Raw genomic sequence first — 10,635 nt, forward strand, 5'->3', positions numbered from 1 at the left:
CCGTGCTCTGATGCTGCTGCTTTGCTTTATGAACGTGGACAACAGAGAAACATATTCTTCAGGACCAAAGTTGGAATTGAAATAAAAACGGAAAGTGAAACTTATGCTCGTCTCCCTCTCCCTCCGGTCCACATTAATACCAATGATCCCAATACGTATGATTGTATGAACTATGAAAATATCTTAAAATCAATACAAATGTATTTATTATAAACGTTAGTCCTTAACATCTATCACTGTGTAGGCCTATATCACCATTCACACATCTTTTAAAAGTTGAACAAACCCCACACAGCTCAGTAAACACTGTGAAATGTTGACTTTATTTGATCATTTCAGTAAAAACTAACGTTGATATTTCTCTTTTTGATTATAATACTGACGAACGTTCAGAACAAAGTGCTTAATAACTATAAGTAACTTACATGATATAATTTCTCGGTCATAATCGGTTGTTTCCGTGAACGGCCGACTGTTGAGTGACGGCAAATGCTGCGGCTGCAATGCATTGTGGGGCAGCATTTTCTCCTCTCCTTTCGTCAAGGTAGGTCCAGTGGTTCCTAAACTAAAGGAGGTTATAAAGGAAGTTTGAAACCTCCTTTCCTTTCATTTGGAGAATTGGAACGGCACTTAACATGGCTGCCACTGACGTACTTCCGGAGAGGCTTCTCAATACTCAAATTTCCCCTCCTCGACTCCCCTCCTCGATACTTAGACCCGCCCACAGGAGATGCGAGCGGAGGACCGAGGAGGGGAACCGAGGAGAGAGGAGGGGAACCAGCAGACGTTTAAAGAAATGAGAACTCCTCTCCTCTGAGCGGTCATATTAAAGCGACGTCCGTTCATTATTACGTGGCAACAGCTGCATCAGCTGTCGAGTGTTTTGTCATATTTTATAATCTCTGTTAGATCATCTGAACATTGTTCCCCCACATATTTACTTTGAATTCATTGAGAGTGCGGTATAATGAGACAATAACAGGCTACAGATGCGGACACACACACAAATATATTTATATAAATATATGCAATTTAAAGTATGAGAGCACTCTCATAATAACGTAACACAATCCATCCATCCATCCATCTTCTCCCGCTTATCCGTGGTCGGGTCGCGGGGGTAGCAGTTCCAGCAGAGAGCCCCAAACTTTCTTTTCCCTGGCGACATCAACCAGCTCTGACTGGGGGATCCCAAGGCGCTCCCAGGCCAGCGAAGAGATATAATCCCTCCACCTGGTCCTAGGTCTACCCCTTGGTCTCTTCCCAGCTGGACGTGCCTGGAACACCTCCCTAGGGAGGCGCCCAGGTGGCATCCTAACTAGGTGCCCGAACCACCTCAACTGGCTTCTTTCGACGCGAAGGAGGAGCGGCTCAACTCCGAGTCCCTCCCTGATGACCGAACTTCTCACCTTATCTCTAAGGGAGACACCAGCCACCCGGCGGAGGAAACCCATCTCGGCCGCTTGTATCCGCGATCTCGTTCTTTCGGTCATGACCCATCCTTCATGACCATAGGTGAGGGTAGGAACGAAAATGGCCCGGTAGACAGAGAGCTTTGCCTTCTGGCTCAGCTCCCTTTTCGTCACAACCGTGCGGTAAAGCGACTGCAATACCGCTCCCGCTGCTCCGATTCTCCGGCCCATCTCACGCTCCATTGTTCCCTCACTCGAGAACAAGACCCCGAGATACTTGAACTCCTTCACTTGGGGTAAGGACTCATTCCCTACTTGGAGTGGACAGTCCATCGGTTTCCGTAACACAATCAGAGACTGGATATATCCCCCCCCCTCTCTCTTGTCGCTGAAATGGGGAATTGAAATTACGAGCCAAAAGTTGTATTTGCAAGTATTAAAAGTAAGCAGAGGACACCAAACCAACTGAGACCCGTCTGTCCGCCGCATCTGCGCACTGTACAACACACACCTACACACTATACAACACGCACCGACACTGTACCACACCAACACACTCTCACTCCCTAAGTGTCCAATAGCGACGTTGGTCAGTGTCCGTGGCGTCCAATTGTGACGCTCTTAGGCTCCTTCAGCGTCATAAAGGGACGCAAATAGCTTTCAACTGATTGCAATGTATTCCCATCTGCGTCGGGATTTGACGCTCATGGAAGCACGGCATTCGTTTATGAGCTGCCCTTAAAGGCAATGTGAGCGTCCATTCCCATTGGATAACGGAGAATTGTACACCCGGAAGTAAGTATTCCTCTTACTGTCGATTGATTTTACAGTGATATCTGCACTACTCATTGACTAAAAAACACCAGATTATCCTTGTTAATTACACAACATTGATTGGTTTACATTGTGTGCAATGCTTTTGTATTTTTCCCCTTCGATTCGGAGAAACAAATATTTTTTCTGAGTAAAGGATGGCAGAAGACACTACACTACCCAGAATCCCCAGCTATCGTTTGGACTACACCATGTGCTCTGTTTGACAAACCCCGTTTTTTTCACCATTCATTCCATGGCTGGCGTCTATGTCACGTGATCTTCAAATGTCTCCCTGCAGAAAAAGAAAACATGGCCGAACTTCGTTTTATTCTAGGTGGAAAATGCCTATTTTAAAGTTAGTTTGGCCATTAAAATGCGTTTTGATGTCATTTGATGCGAGAAATATGAGTTGTTATTTCAGATTATGTGTGCAGTGGATGTACATGATCTTTAGTTTGCTAGTTATTACGAAGATTACTTCAGGAAATCGCGACGTTTTCATTGTTACCAAGGTGGTTGCTAGGGAAGCTGCTATCGATATTATTTCTATTATGTTGTGTAACTGTTTAATGGTGTTATCTTTATTGCTACCCCCTTCCCCGTCAATGTATAGTGTTGGTCCACAGCCTAAACATATTAGTTTAACAAAATCCGCATCTAAAGATAGCCTACGTTATTTCCCCCTGTGCAATTCCAGTCTCACATCTCACAGCACATCGTCATTAACAAATACCGGAAACAGACCGAAAACATTTTTAAAAATACCTTATTCCGAGTGTGCTTGCTTTTCTCTTTGAAAGTCATCACATAACGGCATTGTAATACACGGTTCGGCTGCATTACATATTACATATCTGCCGTAGTTCTGTATTTATAGAGCCCTGATGAGAAGACAAACATGAGGAACTGAAAACGTGACGTGGATCATAAATATATCAGCCATTAAACAACATCTTACATTTATTTTCACACAATACGTCTCCTTGCAGTATCAACGCTAATTCGGCTCACTTTTATATTTGATCCAATTTGTAGATAGGCTGTATTTACACCATAAAGGTGCACAGCTGATATAAAGGGACCCCTGGTGGTTAAAGCATGTTATTGAATTTAATTATTTTTATTATTAGATATTAATACGATCCCTATAAAGTATATTCATTACTCGTTATTCTCTACTAATAGTTAATTAAAGACTGTATGTAATGACTATTTTGCACATCCCTTTCAAGATTTCAAGATTTTCTAAGGTTTATTGACATATCATATAGGCCTACACAACTGTGGTGTAGTTCTGCACTGAATGAAAAACTTGGGTTGCAGGTTCCTCAATAGTGCATTACAAGACATCTATCAATATTTGTGCATACCTCCAGCAATGTTAACTATGTTGAAGCACTTATTTTAACTGATATTATACATAATGTATTATACTCTTATAAGATGTATGTAGATATTTCATCTCCGGCCTTGTCAGGTATTGAACAATCAATAACACAGAATTGTTGAATATAAAACACAGAATTTGTGTGATTATACTAAATGATTTTCAAATAAACACAACTGCATATTTAACTGTTACTCATGCTGATGTAACGCAAATGTTCCAACTTGGGATCAATAAAGTATATCTTATCTTAAGCTGATCGATGGCTACTGCCATATTTGCAAAATGTGCCTCTGAACCTTGACAAGTGCATGTTTCAGGCTTATCAATTAATGTAATGTAATGTTATCACAGGGGTCACACACATAAGACCAGCTGTTAAATAAAGCTCTTCTGACCTGAGCTGGCATGTGGGTATATATATTAATACTGCCCATAATGGGCACAAGCAATTTTCACCCATTTATTAATTATATGTTTTAAATGTGAGTGTTTCCTGTCCCCTAAACCTCCAGGGATGTACACAGTTTAATACTGGCAACTTCTTATTATGGGAAATACGAAAACGTCTTTTAAAACTACAACTCCCAGTAGAGACGTGCCATAGAGAACATGTTGCGAAACAGAATAGCCAGCATGTGTAGTTCTGGGGACGGGGTGGGGGAGGGGGGACGCGGTGGACCCGTTCAAATCCAGTTTTGGACAGTCTGCCGTGGTTCCATCCCATTTCAAGTGCTGTTCGAGAATCGGCTTAACCCTCGGAGCACACTCTCCAATCACAGAGCTTGAGGACTATCACGGGGTTTGTCAAACAGAGCACATGGTGTAGTCCAAACGATAGCTGGGGATTCTGGGTAGTGTAGTGTCTTCTGCCATCATTTACTCCTGGGAATGGACGCTCACATTACCTTTAAGGGCAGCCGACACAAACGAATGCTGTGCTTCCATGAGCGTCAAATCCCGACGCAGATGGGAATACATTGCAATCAGTTGAAAGCTATTTGCGTCCCTTTATGACGCTGAAGGAGCCTAGGAGCGTCACAATTGGACGCCACGGACACTGACCAAACGTCGCTATTGGACGCTTAGGGAGTGAGAGTGTGTTGACCACACACACACCTACACACTGTACAACACGCACCGACACTGTACCACACACACCTACAGCTCCTAAAGCATAATCAGGCTACAGCCGTTGTGTATTTTATTATGTGAAGCACTAAATGTTCTTGGAAAAATATCGACTCTTTGTAGATATCTACTAAACTAAAGCAAATAAAGAGAGTAAGCATGTTATACTGAGTGATATATATGTTACACACTGCTCTGCTTTCTGCACGGGCCTCACAGCTGTTCTCACTGTAAACATCTGCGATGCGATGAGAGCAGTTAATAAAATAATATCCAGGGGATGCATGCAGAGCTGTCATTGGCTGAGATAAGTCCGGCCGTGCGTCACGCCTCCACCCCGGAAATGCGTCCGCGGAGGAGCCGTGGAGGAACCATCAGTGTATCCTCGGTTATAGCTCCTCCAGAGAGCCTCCTCGACGCTCGATCCTCGGTCCTCGATGTGCATTTAGAGAAATGAGACGTCCTTCAAAATGGCGCGCTGAAATTCATTTCCGGGTCACTACCGGAGGACCGAGGAGTCGAGGAGTTGAGGAGGGGAAATTTGAGTATTGAGAAGCCTCTCGGGTCATTTCACTTGGTTAGGAAGGTTCCTAAGCTAAATGGACTATTGGAACGCAACCCTGGTCTCCCCTACTGTTTGTCCCGTTTTGCTTTTAAAATATTCTACCTCATGCCAAATATTTATTTATCATAGAATGAATGGCAAATACTTATTTTTTCTGTTTTACTGTACAATACTATTGAATATCCAGTGTAAATATTTGCAGTGTCTTTATAAATCACACCTCTTCTCTTTAAATTCATTTCTCAGGTGAGCGTCACCTTTGGACTCTGATGTCATGACGCTTCCTGTGTGCATGACAACAGCAGCGCCTCCACTGCCAGCAGTCTGTTGACTCGATCAATGTAACGCATGCCGCCCTTTTCTTTCCCTTTTTTATCCAAGTTTTATGAAGCGGCAGTTAACCAGCCATGGTTCCGAAGAAGCCGCACGCATTGTTGCTGTGGATGCTGGTCTGCTCCGGCGGCTCGACGGAGGCGATCGAGCCCATCAGCACCAGCATCGCGGTGGGCATGGCCGCGGCTCTCACCGGGTTTTTAGCTACCTACCCGAACATTTTCTACTACTTCAACGAGTGCTGTCGACCCGAGTGGATTTCTTTAAACAAGACAGGTAACAAACTGGTATTCGGCTAACATTAGCAACCATTGTGTGTGTTCTTGTGAGGAACTAAACTATAATATAGATAGATTGAAATATACTTTATTAATCCCAAATGATTTGGTTACACCAGCAGTGTTGTCAAGTATTACAGGTGTTTGAAAACAGAGTTGCACATGTAAAGATGCAATAAGATCTATGAATAAGATGCATATGATAAAATAAACATTTGCAGTAAATATATAACAATTTAGCCTACATTAGCAGCAAGTATACACATTTACAATATAAAGGACATATATCGGACGTATCTAAATAATACACAATAAAACGAAAATATTGAATACTCTAAGCTAAATAATAATAATATCAGCGAATAGTTTGACGTTAGTCGCATCTCTCACATCATACGTTAGCTAAACAAGTAGCTAATCCGCACAAACGTATATGTAGCCAACTATCATACTTGTTATATCTATTTAACATCCTTATTAAACGTCTCAAACATTTCTTATGTGATTTTACCAGAGCTTGTGTTTGTCGCATGATTATGACGTTTGAGGAAGTGCCCCGTTGTAAGAAGCTAGTAAGCTACAGTTAGCTGTTAGCCTAGCCTGCTGGTGTAGCGCGGTTTGCACCATGCTATTATGATTGTTTTAACGCAGAACAAACACTAATGTCCGGGAATACGCGGTTTCGACGATGAAAACGACACACTTGTATTTGTTGTTGCATGTTTTTTTGTCGACCAGTGTTCTGGTGAGCACATTTGAGCCGTTCTCAACAGCGCTGGTTGTGGGTATCGGTGCTACTCTGGGGCGGACTATCTACAATTATTTACATGAAAGTTGCGAACCTAAATGGATAGCTCTAAATGCAACAGGTGAGCATGCACATGTGTATATAATTTGTTTTTATAACTATCCGAAGGAACAACCTTTTCTAATGTTAACTATATTCAAATTAACGTGCAGCCCTGATTCTAATGAAAGTGGGTTTTTGTATCCTCAAAACCGGGGGAGGGGTAGCCTACAAATATTCCCAAATCTAATTCTAACAATAAACAACGTTTATCTGGAAGACCTTAAACACAATTTAAGTTCAATATGTCATTCAGATGGTGGGTTTTATTGCGGGGGTTGGTCACCTCGTCTGAATCAAAGGCCACATCAGCAAAGTGGTGCACCTTACTCAAATAGTGCACTTTAAAAGAGGTAGACATTTTTTAAATAGTTAAAATGTATATTGTTAGAATTATAATTTCCCTCCGTGATATGGTGGAGTAGAAGTGTTAAGTAGTATACAATGGAAATACTCAAGTATAGTAGTAGCTTTACTGCAGCTTGATAACCATTCCTAATAACATTATTGTTGTTGCATTCTTTTTCAAGCTCGTGTTCGGATCTCGATTACATTAAACACCATGATAAATGTCAGCCTTTTTCCAGTCACTAATCGTGTTGATCCTTTCCAGGTCTCAAGGTTGACCTGGACAGGAAACTGTTCGGACAGCACATTGCGTCACGCATCATCCTCAAAGCTGTGAGTGGATTCATGAGCAACGACAACCCAAAGAAGCCCTTGGTGCTCTCACTGCACGGATGGACCGGCACAGGGAAGAACTTCGTGAGTCAGCTGATTGCTGACAATGTTTACAAAGAGGGAATGGACAGCAGCTTTGTTCATATCTTCACGTCTGAACTCCACTTCCCACATGCGAGTCAACTTGAAACCTACAAGGTATGAGGACAAATCCAGATGAGATAGAACCCAGTTACTTTAAATCAACCCAGTGACATTCTTACGTATGGTCTTTCATATCAACAAGCTGCATTTCTCCCTCAGTCTCAGCTGCAGCAGTGGATCAAAGGAAATGTCACCAACTGTGCACACTCCATGTTCATCTTCGATGAGATGGACAAGATGCATCCCGGCTTGATTGACAGCATAAAGCCGTATCTGGACTACTACGACAAGCTGGATGGAGTTTCTTATCGGAAAGCCATCTTCATCTTCCTCAGGTGAGAAGCTGAAAGCACTCCCTTATTCTGACCTGCAAGACATTTTGATTTGAACCATAGAAATCAATCAATGCTTGTCTCTTTGTAGACAAATTAATAGAAATAACTGGAAAGCAAAATGTTTGCGCAATAATTCAGTGATATTAAATGAAATTCCAGCAGGATTTTGATGTGGTATTTTATATATATGATTTAAGAGTTGTTTGGATTTACAATGACATAAACCTTTTTATGTATTCAATTGAGACTCTATTGCATCAGTAGGCATGTTGGGACTACAAGCTAGTATTTACATCATGCAAAATCAACAAACTAGTGACACTTAAATGTGTTTAAACTTTTTAAGCAGTGTTTTTTTTTTATGTTGAATGTTTCTGAGATTCACTGAAGAGAGAACCGATTTGAAATCGTTTTCTGCTGCTCTCAAAGAAAATGCTAACACGTTTCCTGTCGTTGATCCTTCTCTTAGTAATGCTGGAGGGGAGAGCATCACGCAGACGGCTTTTAGACTTCTGGAAAGCAGGACGAGATCGAGAAGAGATCGAGCTGAGAGATCTGGAAACATTGCTCTCTCTAGCGGTGTTCAACAACAAGAAAAGTGAGTAGAAACACAGATAAATGCACCTCATTGTTTGTGGTCTAACATTACACACAAGTCTTTTTTTAATTATAAAACACTGCATGAACCGCTAGAGCCCCAATCATTATCATTCAGAAACCACGTTTGATGGAAAACATAGATTCGAGTTCTTCTCTAAGTATCTTTTAATCTCCTCTTCTAGGTGGCCTGTGGCATACAAGTTTGATTGACAAGAACCTGGTGGACTTTTTCGTCCCGTTCCTTCCTCTGGAGTACCGACACGTGGTGCAGTGTGCCATGGCCGAGATGATAGTCAGAGGACATCAGCCGGACCCGAGCGTGGCCGACCAGGTGGCCCGAGACGTCGTCTACTTCCCCAAAACAGAGAGAGTGTTCTCTGTAAAAGGCTGCAAGACGATAGAAAGCAAGCTAGACTACTACCTATGATGTCAGCAACTCTTAGACGCTGTGCTCGATCACTATGTGCACTTTTTAAAAAGACAAAACTCTCAGCCAAAGGACTACAGAGAGGGAGTCAGGCTGATGGAGGAGGATTCTCTGTCTGGCCTTGTGGTCATGTTGAGGATTTCAGCAGGCCTTCTCAAATGTTCCATATCACTTCCACTGAATGCTGAGGCCGACGAAGGACTACAGCGCCAACAAAATACGCTCTCCTTTGTAAGTGATTTAGGAGCTTGATCTCCTCTTCATGTCTCACCACAGAGACCTAAAGGTGCCGTCGTTTTCCTGAGAGCTTCTTAATGCCTACAGGGTCCTTCTGTCCGTGGCTTTTTTTTATGTGTACTGGAAAAACCTGCCTTGATTCTTTTCAATTTCACAATTTATTTGTATGTTAGATCTGTTATTTTACCCATGTCCACTGTACTAGTTTGTCAACAATCCCATCTGGCCTTGGTCACTATTCAAAAAAGAAATGCATAATGCACAAGACTGTTTATATTTATCATATTAAATCGAACATGATTTCTGTAATGTGCAGCCCTTTTTAATATCTAATTTAGTTCGTGTGATTCGTATGAGTAATACGCAATGTAGTTAAATATGACCAGATTGACTCCATGACTGGACTCTGGCTGCATTTGGACACTGTATGAACTCGGGAGGATAGGACACGCATTTTTACCAACATTGGATTTTTTTAATTCTTAAAATTGGATACGGTTTAGATTCCATATTTCAAATGATATTGTATATCAAAGTTGATTGTTAATTACTTTTGATTTAAAATTCAGCTCAGAGGTTTCTTACGAACTCCAATTCTCTATTATAATTTATAGTTCTGAAATCGGAGCAAGTCGTACATTGTTGTGGAAGAAAATGTTGAAGTGGTTTCTCAAAATCTGACTTTGAAAAAAAAAAAGATGAAATGAAATGTTTTCTTGTTGTTGCATGTTCACAATGACATGCAGGTGAAGGAACTTTTTATGGACTGTGAAAAGAACATTGTTTGTTTTAGTGGTTGGAAAGCCAACACTTACCAGCCAACGCTCAGTTTCTCTGCTGTTAACACACCGGACAAACAAATCACAAATAAAACATGAACTTTTCCTGGTGTCAACGTTTCTTATGCATGAGGGAACAATCAATAGAATGAGCTATCTGTTAATTGGCTTTTTTACTGAGTAAAGGTACCAAAACGGTAGAGCAGTTTCCTTTCTAAATGCATGAACATTTGAAGTTACATGAAAGAACTGCGGAATATATTTGAGAGTATACTGTGATTCTGAAAGAAGCCAAATAGCTGTTTATTGGTACAGAAAAGCAAAAAGAATCACTGTAATTTTCATGCGATTCTTTTTCTTCATACAATGTACCACACTTTATTAATCCAGGGTGTCCGCTGGGTCTTAAAATGTATTAAAAGTTGAAGAGAAAATGAAGGCTATTAAAAAGTATTAAACGGCATTTTCCAAGCTACATTTTGTAGCTTGTTTTCAAAAAGTATATAAATGGTCCAAAGAGGTTGTGTTCTACAGTCTGCCTGAATGTAATCATTGCGTAGGTGTGTAGTGTGATTCTGTGTAGTTTATTTATGGAATCCCGTTGGGTTTGACGTCATCTGAACCGGACATCGCACGCTCACTGCGTGATAGCGCGCGAAGGTC

At 41.5% G+C, this 10,635-nt stretch overlaps 1 protein-coding gene across 1 annotated transcript; it reads left to right on the top strand.

Moving 5' to 3' along the window:
• Positions 1-5,571: 5,571 nt before the first annotated feature.
• On the top strand, positions 5,572-10,077 carry LOC117456014 (torsin-1A-like). Its single transcript, XM_034095717.2, is given in 6 exon segments — positions 5,572-5,920; positions 7,383-7,648; positions 7,754-7,929; positions 8,399-8,432; positions 8,434-8,527; positions 8,712-10,077. Coding segments are annotated over 6 exon segments (1,017 nt in total). The 5' UTR covers positions 5,572-5,718; the 3' UTR covers positions 8,957-10,077.
• Positions 10,078-10,635: the final 558 nt, after the last annotated feature.

Source organism: Pseudochaenichthys georgianus, chromosome 12, assembly GCF_902827115.2.
Source record: "Pseudochaenichthys georgianus chromosome 12, fPseGeo1.2, whole genome shotgun sequence".
NCBI lineage: Eukaryota > Metazoa > Chordata > Actinopteri > Perciformes > Channichthyidae > Pseudochaenichthys > Pseudochaenichthys georgianus.